Source organism: Lipotes vexillifer, unplaced genomic scaffold, assembly GCF_000442215.2.
Source record: "Lipotes vexillifer unplaced genomic scaffold, Lipotes_vexillifer_v1.1 scaffold63, whole genome shotgun sequence".
NCBI classification, from domain to species: domain Eukaryota; kingdom Metazoa; phylum Chordata; class Mammalia; order Artiodactyla; family Lipotidae; genus Lipotes; species Lipotes vexillifer.
In genome coordinates this window covers 1,685,006-1,700,399 of record NW_006784492.1, presented here as the reverse complement: position 1 = coordinate 1,700,399, position 15,394 = coordinate 1,685,006, and the positions used below count along the sequence as shown (strand labels likewise).

The following is a 15,394-nucleotide window of genomic DNA, read 5'->3' as shown; positions in this document are numbered from 1 at the left end:
CCCCACCGCCTGCACCCGGGGAGCCCCGGCGAGGCCAAGTCAGCGCCCTCGGCCCCCAGCTCAGGTCCCCCACCTTCTCCTCTGTGCCCCAGCCCTGCCCTCCTCATCCCAGGGGGGCCTCCGGGGCGTCCTCTCTGTTCTGCTGGGACAGCGTGGGAAAGGGCTGGGAGCTGGGGCTTGGTGTCGCTCAGGCCACATGCGCACCCACGAACCAGCTGTGCAGTTTCGCACACGTGAATCTCCCTCTCTGGGCCTCTGACTCCCCCATAGTAGGGAGAGGCACTAATGCACATAGAGCTGGCCCAGTGCCCGACACACAGCAGGCCCAGCGTCCCCATCCCCCCTCCCCCCTGCCCCTGCCTCTCCTGTGCTGGTCCTGACTCAGCCCCCCGCTGACGGCCCGGCGGTGCATCCTCCACTGCCCCATGGCTTGCTCGGCCTCTGCCGGTCTTGGACCCTCACTCCTGCCCCAGCCGGTGCCCGGGCCCCCTCCGCGTTGGTGTCATCTCTTGGGAGCCACTCAACAATCGATCTGCGTGGAGCTCTAGTCTCACTGCCCCAGCGAGAGGCTCCGGTGCTCAGGAAACGCCTGTTGGATAAGCGAGTGAGGCCCGCGAGGATGAGACATGGACGAGGTCCAGGGCTTCTGCAGAGGGAGCAGAAGCCAAAGGCGGGGCTCAGAGCCCACGCCGGCGCCCCTGACCCGGCTGCCGCCCACACCCCGCCTAAACTACCCTCTGGAGGTGCATGCAGTGACACACGTGCTCCTTCCACCAAATTGCGTTTTCCTGAGTGTGAAAATGACACACACTCACGTCCTCCCCTTTCTTATCTCATTTGGGCTGCACACGTACGCCCAGGCCTCCCAGCCAGGCGCAGCCCTGCGTCCCCAGGACAAACACCATGGGAAGAGCTTCCCGTCCTGTCCTGTTCCGTCTGCGTCTTCATGCTAATCAGGGCCAGGAACTGGTTTGCAGACTTAGGGCCACAGGCTGAAGGGAAGCTTTGGTCTCGCCTCTGGAACAACGGCCTGGGGGTGTGCCTTCCGCCGCGGGGGCTGGGGGGGGTGAGGATTCCCTCCATGTGGCCGTCCTCGAGAGGTCCCGGGTCCTTCCTCGGAAACTGGAGCGCGGCATCAACCACAGGCCCTGTCATTCTTGTCAACTGTTAGCCCGCAGGGGCTCAAGGGTGTGGGGAGTGGGGCCAGGAGGTGGGGTTTCTGAGCAGGGCGGCCTGGGAAGTTGGCAGATCAGGATTCGGGGGACTGGCGGGGAGTGGTTCTGCCAGTGTGTCCAGTTCCGGGGAGACCCCTGGGGCCACAGAGAGAAACAGCCCGCAGACACTGAAACCTAAGTTGGTGCTCATTCAGACTCGTTGTTATCACGGGCAAATCAAGTTATGTCTTCCCCCAGGTTTCTCAAATTGCTCCAAGTTGTTATGCGAGAGGGATAATCACGCCAGACACTTGTCTGCTCGGGGCCCGGGAGTCTCCCTGGGAACGTGGTGACAACACAGGGACGGCGCCTCTTGTAAACAGTGAATAATGCTGTTTTGACAGCACTTCCAAGGCGCTCTCTGTCCTTGAACTGACAGCAGGACTCGCCGAAGCCCCGTGTTCTGTCTGAGACTCAGACCCTTAATGTTTTGAGAAGCTTAAACAAGTGAGCTCCTTAGACTGGCCTCATGGGGCCATGGCCGGGGGCTGGGAGACCTACTATGTTCTGGGCCCACGAACGCCCTGACGCGTCGCCTCCCTGCTAGTCTCTCAACGGCACTGGGACAAAATTATAAGGACCGCCCAGCAGCAGCCACGTTGTGAACACTGACTGTGCACCGGGCACCAGACCTCGGGTCCGAGTGCATCCTCTTATGAGATCCACACAGCGGCACCCAACTGTCTTCCCCTTACGTTACAGAGGGGGAAACGGCGGCCCAGAGAGGCCAGGGCACTTGTCCTAGGTCATGGGCCATGGCTGCCTCTGTCCGTGGCCAGTGACCTTGCCCTTGGCTTCTCTGCCGCGCAGTCTGGCCGCCTGCACTTTCCCAGCCGTTTCCAATTCTTCCTCCCGCCTCGAACCCAGCCTCACCCGTAAGGCCTCAGCCTTCCACTTCCATGAGCTCCAGTGCCTGCCCAGGTGTGAGGCAAGTGTCAGCACTTCGGTCCTGAAGGGAGGTGAGGGGAAGACAGAGTTCATCCCACAACAGCCCTGGTGGTGGTGTCTTAGAGGGTTTACCAGAACTGTTTGCATCAGAGCTTCCCTTAGCATCCAAAGGAGCAGCAATCAACTCCCCGTGCTCTTTGTTGAGGCTGCGTGGCCACAGGGCTTCTCATGTGACTGCTGTTTCTAAACAGTAGACCAAGGGCCTTCCCCAAATACTATCTTTGGGGACCTTGACAAACAAGAAGGCCCAGGGCTCAATGCTTGTCATTTCCCACAGGGAGCCAGGCTTCATCTGAGGTGTGAAAATGCAGAGTTTCACGTGGTCTTCAAAACCCGTGACCAAGGGTTTCTGGGGCAGGGACCTCAGGCCCACTGTGTTCCCTGCCTGGTGCAGGACCTGGTGTGGGCGTGCTGGGAAGTGGCAGGGGAGAGGCTCCGATGGAGAGTGAGAGAGACAGGGAATAAGAGAGTGAGTGAGTGGATGAGTGACAGGCTGAGTGTCATGACCCCATTTACAGATGATGGATGGTCAAACTAAAATTCCATCTGCCCAGCTGAGGACCGGTCAGTGCTTCTGGTAAAGGGAACAATGTCTCTCTTTATTCAGAAAAGAGAGGAAAATGTCAGGCAGGAGACCTCCTTCCAAGGAGCTTACAAATGGTTTATTCACAAAACCTAAATCAACACTTCACCTTGCGATGGAGACTCTATGGAAAGTCAGAGTGATTGATGCTGGCACCCACGTTTGAAACATCACAGACTGCACATCCCACCACGGGGAGCATTGTGGGTTTCCCCTGTCCACCTGGGACCACCTGGCCCCTGGAGGAGGTGAAGCAAACAGGCACCCTGGTGCCAAGCCCGTTAGGAATCGGGTTGAGAACTGAGAGAGGCCAGCTCCGGGGGCTGTCAGTGGTGGGGACTGAGCAGTCAGTGGCAGGGACATCTCATTGGCCTGGTGGGGCCATGGGGATGCCTGTCCTGGGTGCTGAGTGGCCGTGGGAAGTAACCTCTGCATCAGACTCTCAGTTTGCTCTTTGGCAAAGTCAATGTGCTGCCTCAGATTACTGTCCGTGAGAAGGTCAGCTTGGTGGATGGAGTTTAATAGTCAGACCGGCTGGAATGTACGTTATAACAAATGTAATCAGCTCCCCACACCCATGACGCCCCGGGTTTTCTTGCTCCGGAGATGGCTCAAGTAGCTAGAAGGTTCTAAAGGGAGCTGACATACAGAACATGGCAGGAGATGACAGTCCAGTTGATACCTGGAACCGGTAAAATCTGGGAAACCCTGGGCCACATCACATCATCAGTTGAGAAACCTGCACTCCACCTCCTGGGTGCCAGGCCCTGTGCTGGGCTGGCGGGGGTCAGCGCCGTCCCCAACTCCCCTGGAGGATGCAGCCCAGTCCCTGCCCCCCCAGGGTGTGTCTTCGTCCCGTTCTTCTCGGGCCTCGTTGAATGCTCCGTCGTGGGCAGCCACGGTCCCCCTGTGCGCCATGCACTGCCCGAAGCCCTGGAGCAGTGTGGTCAAGGGAGGGGCCCGTGGCTGAGAGCAGAGCCTTCCCAAGGATATACCGTGAAGGGGGCATGAAGGGGAGCAGGTACAAGGGAGGAGGACCCTGGTGCGAATCCGGGTCTGCACTCTCGGGGGGGTTGTTCTGATCACCACTAACACACGTGCGTACGCGTGCACACATACACACACCTACGCGCACGGATGTGAAAGTCTTCTCTAAACTACTCTAAATGGAAGAATGCCCAGCAAACCCTGGGCCCTGCAAGGCAGAGGCCGGGGCTCCATCGGCCTCCCAGGAGCAGGTGAGCTCTCGGGGAGGACTGTGTCCTCTGAGCCCCAGATCCTGGAGGCCACATGGCTGCCTGGGGCTCGGGGACCGCACAGGCCCACGAGAAGGGCTTGGGGGCTCCGTTCCCGACGCCAGCCTCAGCCATTCTTTTCCAGGGCTGTCTCTGGAGTGGACGCTGACCCAGACCTGGTCCACGTGGAGGCCCAGGAGCTCGGAGGAGGTAAGCCGGGAGGGTACAGGAGCCAGGCGCCCCACGTCTGCTCGCCCCGTGGCCGGCTTGGCTACCCTCGTCCTTCGTGGCTGGCCCTGCACAGCTGACCTTGCTGTGTGACGATGTGGCATAATTTTAAATGTGCTTGTTTTCCAAGCGGGGATAAACTGAAGTCAAGGAGCTCCACTCCACTGGCAAAGTCTGTTGAGAGGACCACTTGTTCTGGCCCCTGAGCATTGAGTGTTTCCCCATCTCTCAGCGCCCACCCTGCCCCCCACCAAGCTTGCTGAGTGCTGAGGTGGGGCAGGGCCTCCGATGGCTCCCTCCAGTGGGGGGGGGGGCAGCAAGGAGCTTCGTGGCCGATGAGCCCGGGGGCCGCACATGCTGTGAGAAAGGTCCTCTGTGCTCCTGAAGGAGTGGCACTGGCAGCAGAACCATGGAATGTTCTAGAACATCAGAGCCGAGAGGACCTGTAGATTGTGCCTTCATTCAACAAACACTGACTGAGTCCCCTGTGGACCAGGCCCAGGGCTGACCCTGCTGGGGATGCAGCAGGGTCCCCAGCAGGGTCAAGTACAAGACGCAGCCCTGCCCCTTGCCTGGTGGGACGTCCTGGTGGTTTCTCTCAGAGTGGATACCCGGGCAGGGTCACACTGGACCGACAGTGGGAGCTGACAAGTGCAAACAGCTGTCCCCCGTCTGGGCCATACTATGTGGAACGTAGGTTCAGTGGTGCCAGGCTCCAGAGTCCTGGCTGGCGACAGAGGCGCTGGCGTCAGCTCCCTGCCCGCCACGTGCCAGCCACATGAGCCTGGAAGTGACCCTGCACCTCGGCCTCCTTGTCTGTGAAATGTGCCCCATACGTGGTGCTCAGCCTGGGGACGTCGTGTGTCAACGTGTGGTGGGTCCTTTTACCATGTCCAAGCCCTCGACCCTTCCCCGGACCAGCCCCCGTCCTGCGGGGACGTCACTGTCGCTTCAGCTTCACTGACCAGGAGCAGAAAGCTCACAGAGGCTCCAGGCTTGCCCCAAATCACAGGGTCACGGGCTGGTACAGACCACAGCCCCACCATCCTCCACACACAAATCCAAAAGCATCCAGGCCACGCTCACGGCGACCTGATCCCCAGCAGGGCTCTACGCAGCAGAGGCGGGTGATGTCTCGTGATCTCCCACCTCCAGCGAGGAGGAACGTCAGGCCTCCATCCTCAACAAGGGGCGCCGTTTTCACCCAGCGATGATTCCGCGCAGCCCACCTTCCCCGGGGGAGGAGGGACCCTGAGCCTAGCAGCTGTGATGTGCACGTGAAGGACCCCCAGGACGGAGCAGCGTCCCTCCCCCGTCTCCCCTACCTCCAGCCACCCCAGCCCGGGAGACCTGTTAGAACCCAGTCCAGCCAAGTTTGGTGGCACAGCATCCGGGTCTTTAGGACCCACCCCACTCACCGGCCCCACCTGCCCTCCGGCCAGCCTGAGCTACGGGCCATTCCCCAAGGTCACCTTACACCTGTCCTCGCCCTTGCGGGAAGGCTGCTCCCCATCTGGCCACCTTGAACGTCTTTCTTGGGCTTCCCACCACCTCCTCTGGGCTCCACAGCACCCGGACTGCCCTGTCACAGCTCCGCACACTTCCCCGGGCCTGGAGCTCCTTGGGGACAGGGCGGGGCCTGATCGATTCACCTCTGTGTCCCCAGTAGAGCCACCAAATGAATAAGCACATGGCCAGGTGCCAGTCGCCCTGAGCAGATGCTGGGCCCCTGCACTAACGCGGCAGGACCCTGCGGCCAAAATCCGTGCCGCGGACACGAGGATGCTCACTGCCTGTCACACCACGTTGTCACTGTCGGTCCGTCTGCCTCTCCCCAGAGCTGCAGCTGGTGCCGGTTCATGAGAGCCAAGCGTCCACCTCCCTTCTCAGCCCCGTGGTCAGAAACTTCATCTCGGCAGCTTGAGAATGCGCCCCCCCCCCCCCCACTGGGGTGGGGCGGTGGTTTACACCAGAGAAATTGGCAAGCGCTGTGAATCGGCATTTCTCCCACTGCACAAACCTTCAGCCCCGTGAAAGGGGGTCTTTGTCTGTCTCGTTGGCAGTAGAGCTGGAACAGGGAGGGATGAATGAACAAATGAATGAATGAATGCATGCATGCATGAATGAGTGGGCAAGTGAGTAAATGAATGAATGAACGGGTGAGTGAGCAGATGGTCCACTTTGAGTCTGGCCTGGGCTCAACTCCACGGAGTGCCCAGCCAGGCAAGCCCACGACAGGAAATTCAGTGTTGACCACAGGGAGTGACCAGGCCGTTCAGAGGGGAGATGGAAGTGGTGTAGGAGGGGCCATGGCACAGCCGTGGCTGACTGCGGGCCTACTGTGCACACGGTCTCTTAGACGCTCACCTGCTCTTTTGACGTGGGCATTAATACCCACATTACCGTGGAGGAGCTGAGACCCAGGGGACCCTGCCGGTGAGTTAGGGCAGGTCCTCCGGCCCCCAGCCCCGCCCCCTGGCACTCTCCATGCTGCCCGGCCACCCAAGGCTGTGGGCAGGACGTGCCCCGAAAGCGCTGACGTCTCTGAGCACCCTGGCTGGGCTCCATTTGGTCCCCGTGGTTAAATGCCACTCCTGCCCAAAAGCGGTAGAGACGAGGTCCCCCGGGGCACAGGCTCCAGGCCCCTGCGCAAGTCCGCTGGGGCCCCCAACCCGGGAAACAGAGGGCTTGACATAGAGCAGCGGCTGCCTCTGGCAAAACGGGGGTTCAACTTGCTTGATCGTAGATATTTCTAAAGGGATGAAAGTGTTTGTATAAAGTTAGGGGGTAAAGAACCCCTGAGTCCTACCCACACCCACCCATTTAAGTTGGAGAGACTCCGGGAGGGTGGGAGGGGTCCCGAGTCGTGATGGGTGCGATCGATGCCTGCCATGGCCCTGCACTGTCCCTTCCCTGGGTGACCACATGCACCCAGCTTGCCCAGGGAAGGCTGGTGGGTGGGAGATGTGTGTGTGGGGGGGTCTCCTGCCCACCGTCTCTCCAGATTGCTCCGAGGTCCCTCTCCCAGACAGAGGATACAGGTGGCCATGGATGTGCAGGTGCCGTGCCTAACCCTAACCCTAACCCTAAGCCAGGGGCAGAGGGCGCATGGGACAGAATGTTGATCAAGTCCTGCACTCACACGGCAGTGCTCCCCTGCACAGCTTTAGCCTGGGGTCAGCAAACGCTTCCCGTCAAGGCCAGCTAGTAAACGATTTAGCCTGGCTGGCTGTGTGGTCTCTGCTGCCAGTGATTGCCATTGTATGGTGAAGGCGCTGTGGGTGACGCGTAAACCAGCAGGCACTGCTGTGTTCCAGTGAAACTTCCTTTAGGAAGAGCTCGAGGCAGTCCGGGTGGCCCTGAGGTAGACAAGTCTCCTAACCTTGCTCAGCCACAGTTTCCACATCTGGAAGATGGGACCATCGTTGCAGGGTCCTGAGTACTAAAAGAACTCCTCGCAGTAGAGCGCCTGGCACAGAGCTGCCCCCGCTCAGCAGCAGGTGCAGTCACAGGGCACACCGTTTAAAATTCAGACCCACAAACAAAACCGGCGGCAGTGGTGTCGGAACGCAGACCGAGCCAAAAAGGTTCAGCACTTAATCATGTCTGAGGCTGTGTCTGACTCCTTCAGCTAGTCTGAGTCTTTGAGATTTCATGCACCGCGTGGCTGGCTCTTATCTCCTGCAGGTTTTCGGTATGTCACCTGCCAGATCCACAATTGCTCCGATAAGACGCTGACAGTGCCGTTCGCGGGCCCCATTGACCACAGTTCTCTGACCGTGCAGGACAATTACATCTTCGTTAAGGTGAGGTTCCTGCTGGGGCTCTTGGAAATCAGCAATAGGTGATGTGGAGTATAAGCCACTTGGGGGAAAATGGAATCACTCAAACAGGAAGCAATAAAATGGCTATTTTACTTTCAAGTGCTACTTAATTCAGTTTCCCCTGCCCCTGTGATGGTGGTGGAAGGCACCCCCCCCAAACCCCAAAACACAGGGATGCCACCTGCTCCTCCCTTCTGCCCACCAGGAACTTCCCACAGCCCAGGGCCCCCAAGCCCAAACCCGTTTTGTTCCATCTGGTTCTGGTGACTTTGAAATGATATTCAAAGCTGCTGTCTCTGGTCATTTCTCTTGGCCACCAGGCATCAGGTATCCACAGCCCAGGGACCAAGACCTGCTGCCTGTACACACAGGTACTCAGATCACGGTTGGGACCACCATGTGGTCTGACGGTTCAGACACTCTGGGAAGCAGCTGGTCATACCACTTCTTGATTACTTCCACCAATGAGGAGCTCACTCCTTCTAAAACAGCCTACCCCTCTCCCGGATAGCTCAAATCTTTGGAAATGTCATTCCAGTACTGAGACAAAGTGTTTCCTCTACTCTCATCCAGTGACCCCTGCCCTGCCTTCTAGGACCCCATGAGAAATCCAAAGGCTCCTATGAAGATGGCCCCTTAGGGGCAGCTGCTGGCGTTCTCTCCCCTGAAGGCTCCCCCATCTCAGGGACGTTTCATCACATGCAGAGTGTACCAGGGCCTCCTAAGGATTTGGGGGCTGGAACTGGCAGGGTGCGTCACGGCCCCCATTAGAGCAGGCCAGGCAAGAGGCTTCTGCCACCACTGGCCCTGACTCCCAGCCCCGCCCCCATTCTCCTTCACCCTCTGCTGATGCCCAGCCCCACGGCTTCCCATCCCTTCTGTGTGTTTGCACCCGCTGTTCCCTGGGCGTGGACTGCTCGCGCCCCCTTCTCCACCTCCTCCCCCAACACTGTCGTGCACCACCTCCTCCAGGAAGCCTTCCCTGACTTCCAGTCTACTTCAGGCCCACAGGTTGCCTCTTCAGAGCGCCCCCAGCTCTGTGCCTTCCTCTGTCACAGCCAGGCCACATTGTCATCCTTTACTGTTTACCGTAGACCCTGCAGTCCGGTGCGGGTGGGGGCTCCGGGTCTGTTCTCAGCACCGCTGTCTTCCCAGCACCTCCCATTGTGTTTCTGCAAATATCTACCAAGGGTTGGAGCAATGACAGCATTGGCTTCTTTGACAACCGTATCTCACGTTGAGTGTTTTCTCAATGTTGTGATTGTCTGGTCTGCCAGCGCCCCAAGCCTGAGACCCCGGGGGCACAGCTGTGGCTGGACAGGTTGGGCTGGTCCTTGTGCAGTAGGCACCATGCACCACGGGGCCCCAGGATGGGGTGCGGAGCTCAGTTAGAGGTGCTGGGAAGGCCTGGCCGAGGGTGGGCCATGGGAGGGGGCTCGGAGAGGATGGAAGATGCCGGATTGGGTGCTGTCGGGAAGCGGGGCCACGCTGTAACTGGGCTGCTCAGTGACCTGGTCTGGAAGGAGGGGGCTTAGGAGGCTGAGCCATGATGGTGAAGGAGCCGCCCCCGCACACTCAGCCTGGACGGTGCACGGTCATCGCTGGCTGATCTGTGTTCAGATGTGATAACGGCTGGCTCTCAACTTTGTCGCAGAGGCCTGGTCTGCCGCTGGTGACACTGTGTCCGACGGGGGAAGGCGCAGCCCGCGGTGCATGCCCGGCCGGGGCCAGAGGTCAGGGGTCACTGTGCCCTGTCCAGCTCCTGGCCCACTCCCTCTCCCATCACCCGTTTGCCCCCTTGTTCCTTGTCTTCCCTTCTCATCCCCTCCTCCTTGCCGCTGCCCCAAAGAAGCACATGCTGCTCTTTTCCTGGGTCTTCTGTTATATCCCGTGAGAGGCAAGTTACTCCATCTCTGGGCCTCACTATTATCATCTTTAAAATGGAAATGATCACAGGTCGTGGAGTTGTTGGTTTTGATACCGATGAGCTGTTTGGGACAGTGCTGGCCACATGACTGTCTCAGGAGTGTTGCCTCTCGTTTTGTTTCTCTTGCCTCATGGTCTGGTGGTCATCTTTTGTGGCTTGAGCTTACCTTTGGCCTGTCTCTTCCTCCACTCAGTGGCTCACCAAGTACTTTCCCTAAGAGGAGTTCTGGGGAACAGAATTTTCTTCACCTTGTCTGTGACTCAGACGTAGGGAAGCCAGGTGCTGAGAGAGCATGGGGAAGGAGGTTAGTTCTAACTGAGGGAGGTGGAGGAAGACTTCCCAGAGGTGGGGCATTTGTTGTGGGGCTCTGAAGGATGAATAGGAGTCTGCCCATTTCAGGCAGAGCATGTATAAGCAAAGTAAAAGGGCATTTTCACCAGGATTTGGCTCGACAAGAAACCTAGTCCTGGGCTTCCCTGGTGGCGCAGTGGTTGAGAGTCCGCCTGCTGATGCAGGGGACATGGGTTCGTGCCCCGGTCCTGGAGGATCCCACATGCTGCGGAGCGTCTGGGCCCGTGAGCCGTGGCGGCTGAGCCTGCGCATCCGGAGACTGTGCTCCGCAACGGGAGAGGCCACAACAGTGAGAGGCCCGCGTACTGCCAAAGAAAAAAAAAAAAAAAAAGAAACCTAGTCCCTTAAAAACTTGTTTTTCCCCTCCTGTTAGGCAACCTCAACAAACCAGACCAAATACTACATCTCTTATCGTCGCAATGAATTTGTCCCGATGAAGCTGCCGAAGTATGCATTGCCAAAGGTATGAGTGGGTTCCCCGTTCCACCGGGCCCTGAGCCGGGTGCTGAGCCTGCCCTGACTCGTGGGGCTGCAGGGCTTTTGCACCTGTGCTTGGTGGTGGCCAGGTCAGGATGGATAAGAGCAAGCTATCCCCACCTCCCGCTCCAGCTACTGCCCCCTCCCCCTCCACTCCATCCTCACACGTGCCCAGCTTCATTCTGTCTTAGCGCCTCTGCAATGTTCTTCCCTCTGCCTGGTCTTTCTTTTCCCCAGACTCCTGCACATGTGATGTTTCAGACAGATGTCTCTTCCCACTGACCCTCCAGGCTGGTCCAGGCCTCGGTTTCCTGCTCACACCCCACCCTTCTCCTTCCTGACACTCAGGGTGCTGGGAACCCCCTGTGTCCGTCCTGCTTTCAACTAGAGTTTCCAGGGCTGGGGGGCAGTTTCTGTTGTATTCACCTCTGCATTCCAGCTGCCTAGCATGGTGCCTGGTAGACAGTAGGTGTTCAGTTAATGCTACCTCCTTCCCCTTGCCTGGCAGGCAAAGAAGGGGGACGTGGAGGCTGTCCAGACCCTGCCCCTGCCCTGCCTCAGGGTGAACTCCACAGCCCCCTCCCTACTGATATTTTATTCCAGCTTTACAAAGGAGGTGATTGATGTTCAGAAGGGCTGAATATCCCCGTCTGGGGTCACACAGCTTGTAAGAAACCAAAGCAGGTTTCAAACCGAGGTCCGAGGTCCAGGCGAGTCTGAGACCAGCCTTCTGCCACATCTCCCTCCAGAGGACGGTCTCCATCCCATGTACATAATTCAGAAGCGCAGACTGAAGCAGCCCTTCTCCCCCACATACTTATCGAGCATGAGAGGTAAGCTAGGAACAGATACTACAGCTGTGAGTCAGACACCCCGGTTTCCTGCCCTGGCGGGGTTTTCAGAGGAAACAGGCAGAAAGTCAAGCAGACAGACAAATGTGTAAAATAATTGCAAGCTGTGATTTGTACTGAGAAGGAAATGAGAAGCCGAGGCAGAGAGTGATGGAGGGTGGGGGAAGCTTCCCTAAAGGAGATGTTTCATCTGAAGCCCAGAGGTTGGGGGAAAGCTGTTCAGGTGTAGGACAGTGCGGGTGCAAAGGCCCTGGGGCAGGAAAGACCTGGCTGGAGGGTGGAGAGGAGGTGAATGCGCTGGCCCGTGCAGGCCCGGGGGCTGTGGCTTGCTGGAAAGGACTTGGATTCAGGAGCTGCTGCTCGGGACATCACAGACCCCTCCTGAGCCAGAAATGGCAAAAGTTCCTGAGACTTTAAAAACCTTTTAAAAGCATCTCTTTAGAAAAAGAAAAGGAAGAGGGGGATAAAATGGAAAGGAAAGGAAAGAAAGAAAAGAAGGAATCTTAATAAAGTCCCTCCAGTGTTGGCCGAGTAAATAAATGAAAAGCTAATGGTTTCATTTATGGCAAGTGCCTTTGGCATCTCTGGAGGGTGGGGGGCCTTTCAGCTTCTGAGAGGCTCTTCCTCTACCTCTGGGGGCTGCAACATTGGCAGCATCCTTTGTCCTAGTGTTGGGGGGGGGTGGGTTGAGTGGACCCCTGGGTGTCTCCCTGCTCCCCTCTGGTACTGGGACCTGGGCAGATGCTGCCCCTTTCCTGGGACGGGGGAGGCTGGACCAGCGGGCAGGCCATTTCTGAGGGTCTTCGGAGGAGACTGCAGCCACAAGTCATGACCTCTGTGACCTTGAGCCCTGGCTGCACCTCCCTGGTCCGTGGCTGAAACGGCAGTGAGTGTTTCTTGGTCTTTGGTGGGGGTTTTCAGGAAGCACCACTGTGAGTCCCACTGCAGGCCCTTGACAGCATGTGCTACCTGCTAGCTTCCCGTTTCTGCAGAAATCAGCGGTCACTGAAAAGAGTCGTGCGGCTGTGATGTTAGTACTGGCCCCGCATCATAAGTGATGACAGAAACAGACATGCCCCTCCTGTCATCCAGTTTCAAGGGATGACCAGGAACCCACTTATGTCGGTGGCATTTGCATTGGCACTACGTGTCCTCACTCGGGGGTCCTGCCCAGGACCCAGTGACAGGCAGTGGAGGACCATGCACAAGTCAGGCTGCTCTCAGGGATCACCCACCCCCACCCCGAGCCCTGCAGGGTCCTCAAGACCACATTTGGTCTTTGCTGAGAACCTTTGCCCATCCAGGGAGCTGGATGCTTCCTCTCCGCCAAATTCAGGAAAGCAGCCAGACCCCAGTGTTCCCACCAACAAGGAGAGCTAGCTAATTGAATTTCCTAATCAGATTTTGTTGTTATAAGGTGAATTTGTAACTCCTGCCTGTTTCCTCCCCCCAAACCACCCCCATCTTTTTTTTTTTTTTTTTTTTTTTTTTTTTTTTTTTTTTCCTTTAATTGCCCAAGTAACATCATGCAAGCAATAGAAATCAGAGCAGAGGGGAGCTCACCACAGCCTCCCTCCCTCTCTCCCTCCCTCCCTCCCTCCCGAGCCCTGTTTGGTTTCCCTCCATCCTGGGCCCCAAGCCAAGGCGACACTGCTGTAGCTATATCATTGCAGACACTCTGTCTACAGCCTGGCTTTCACATGACGATGTCTCAGGAGAATTTTTCCCAAATGATACATGATATCCACCTTAAACGACTGCAAAACTTTCAATTCAGGAGATCGTACCTTGTTCAGCTAAGCCAGACTACTGTTGTTTAGACATTTGGGTTGTTTCCATATTTCATAATTATAAACAGTGCTGTCATGAATATATTTGTGCCCACAGGTATTTCTTTTTTTATTTTCTCAAGTCAGTCTAAGAAAAACTTCTGGACAAAGGATACAAATATTTGTGGAGCTTAGTTGCTTTCTAAAAGGGTTCCACCAGCAAAGTTAGAATAGACCAGTTTCAACACAGCTTTGCCAGATTTTGTGTTGTATCAATTCTATTTTCCTTGTACTTAAAAAGGCATAAAAGTTACCATTCTTCTGTTTTAATTCACCTATTTATCTCTGAAACCTATAATGGGTAAACAGTTTTTATTATATTTGCCAGCATCCTTTTCTTAAATTGTTTACTTGTAGAGATTTAAAAAAAAAAATTACTCATGTTCCCTAACAGAAAAAAAAAAAAAAATAGGCAAAGGCTATAAACAGACAAAAGAGGGGAAAAATCCAAGTAACTATTGATTATATAAAAACATTCATAAGTATAAAGTAAATGCAAATTTACTTTAAAGTAAAAAATAGTCTTTTATCTGTAATATGTTTACATAAAATAAAATAAAACCCATAAAGTGTAAGAATAAAGGAGGAAGTGACATCAGGGAAGAGGGTGGAGTGGAAAGCACAGGAGTCTGTCTTCTCACTTAGACAACAATCCACTGTCAGAATCTGCCTGATGTAATTGTTTTGGAACGCCGGAGTCTATTCAAAGGTTTGCAGCTTCCAGGGGAAGGCTTGCACCATAAATCAAGGTTAATAGCCACGGTTTTAGCTCTTCCCAAGGAAGCAGCTACTCATCTCCCATTCCTGCCCCCCAGCCGCGTGGCAGACAGCTGTGTACGTATTCCCAGAGCAGGCACACAGCTTGCCGGAGCCAGGGTGGGCATAGGACATTGTCCTTAAATATTGGACCTAGCCCCCCAATATTGGGAGTCTGTGCTCTGATTGTTGATTGTTGCTTCTGATCCTGCATGCAGGCACCCAGGCACACAGCTATTATTGCAGCCACCACCAGCTTAAGCAGCTTCCAAGGGGTTTAAAGGGCCATGTTACCAAGCCAAACTTGGGTCCGCTCGCCCATGTGCAGCAAAGTCAATCCACTGACACCAGGTTGTGGTGAAGGAAAGTGCGGTGTTTATTGCAGGGCACCAAGCAAGGAGTCCAGGCAGCTAGTGCTCAAAATACCCAAACTCCCTGACAGGTTTCAGCAAAACATTTTTAAAGACAAGGTGAGGGAGGGGCATCCCAGGGTATGTGATCAGCTCGTGCGCAATTCTCGTGGTTGATGGTGAGGTAACAGGGCAGGGTCATAGGGATTAACATTATTAATCCTTGGGGACCAGTAGTTCTGGGGCCACGTGCTCATGATCAAGTAGTTAACTTCTCCCATTTGGTGGTGGTATTAGCATCTGCAAAACAACTCAGAAAATGTGCATCAGATACTATTATCTATGTCCTTTAGAGAGGAGCAACAGCAGAGCATATGGAGGAGGGGTCTGTCCCGGGAAGTCCCCACAGGGTCCTGCTCAGTTACAGCCAGAACCTGTTTCCACTGCCACCCCACCTTTATTTTCCTTCCTTTCCTTTTGGGAGCCAACATTTAAGGACTAGGACATTCAAAAGCAACCACACATATGAAGGAATTTAGAAAGTCACCAAGCGTGCCCAGGAAAAAGCTCAGGCTCAGAAAAGACCTGAGGACTCCAGTTTACACCTCAGGCTGATCCCTGGCATGCAGATAGCCTGCAGCCATAAAATCTAAATAAAAAACTAAAAAAACAGCAAACCCTGAGGAAGGGAGCGAATCTGATTTCCAGAGTTACCACATTACTAGATTCCAACATCCAGTTTTCAGTAACAAAGAAACCACAAGGCAAACAAAGAAAGTACAATCCATTCAAAGGGGGAAATACCAATAGAAGTTATCTCT

At 55.8% G+C, this 15,394-nt stretch overlaps 1 protein-coding gene across 1 annotated transcript in view; it reads left to right on the top strand.

Annotated features, from left to right (window-relative positions):
• Positions 1–15,394, top strand: part of SORCS2 (sortilin related VPS10 domain containing receptor 2) — a gene marked incomplete at its 5' end in the record, with an annotated part of 504,457 nt that overhangs the window by 425,670 nt on the left and 63,393 nt on the right. The window contains 3 exons of the mRNA XM_007456900.1: positions 4,126–4,190; positions 7,896–8,014; positions 10,684–10,773. Coding sequence (XP_007456962.1) covers positions 4,126–4,190; positions 7,896–8,014; positions 10,684–10,773 — 274 coding nt within the window. The remainder of the gene's footprint in view (positions 1–4,125; positions 4,191–7,895; positions 8,015–10,683; positions 10,774–15,394) is intronic.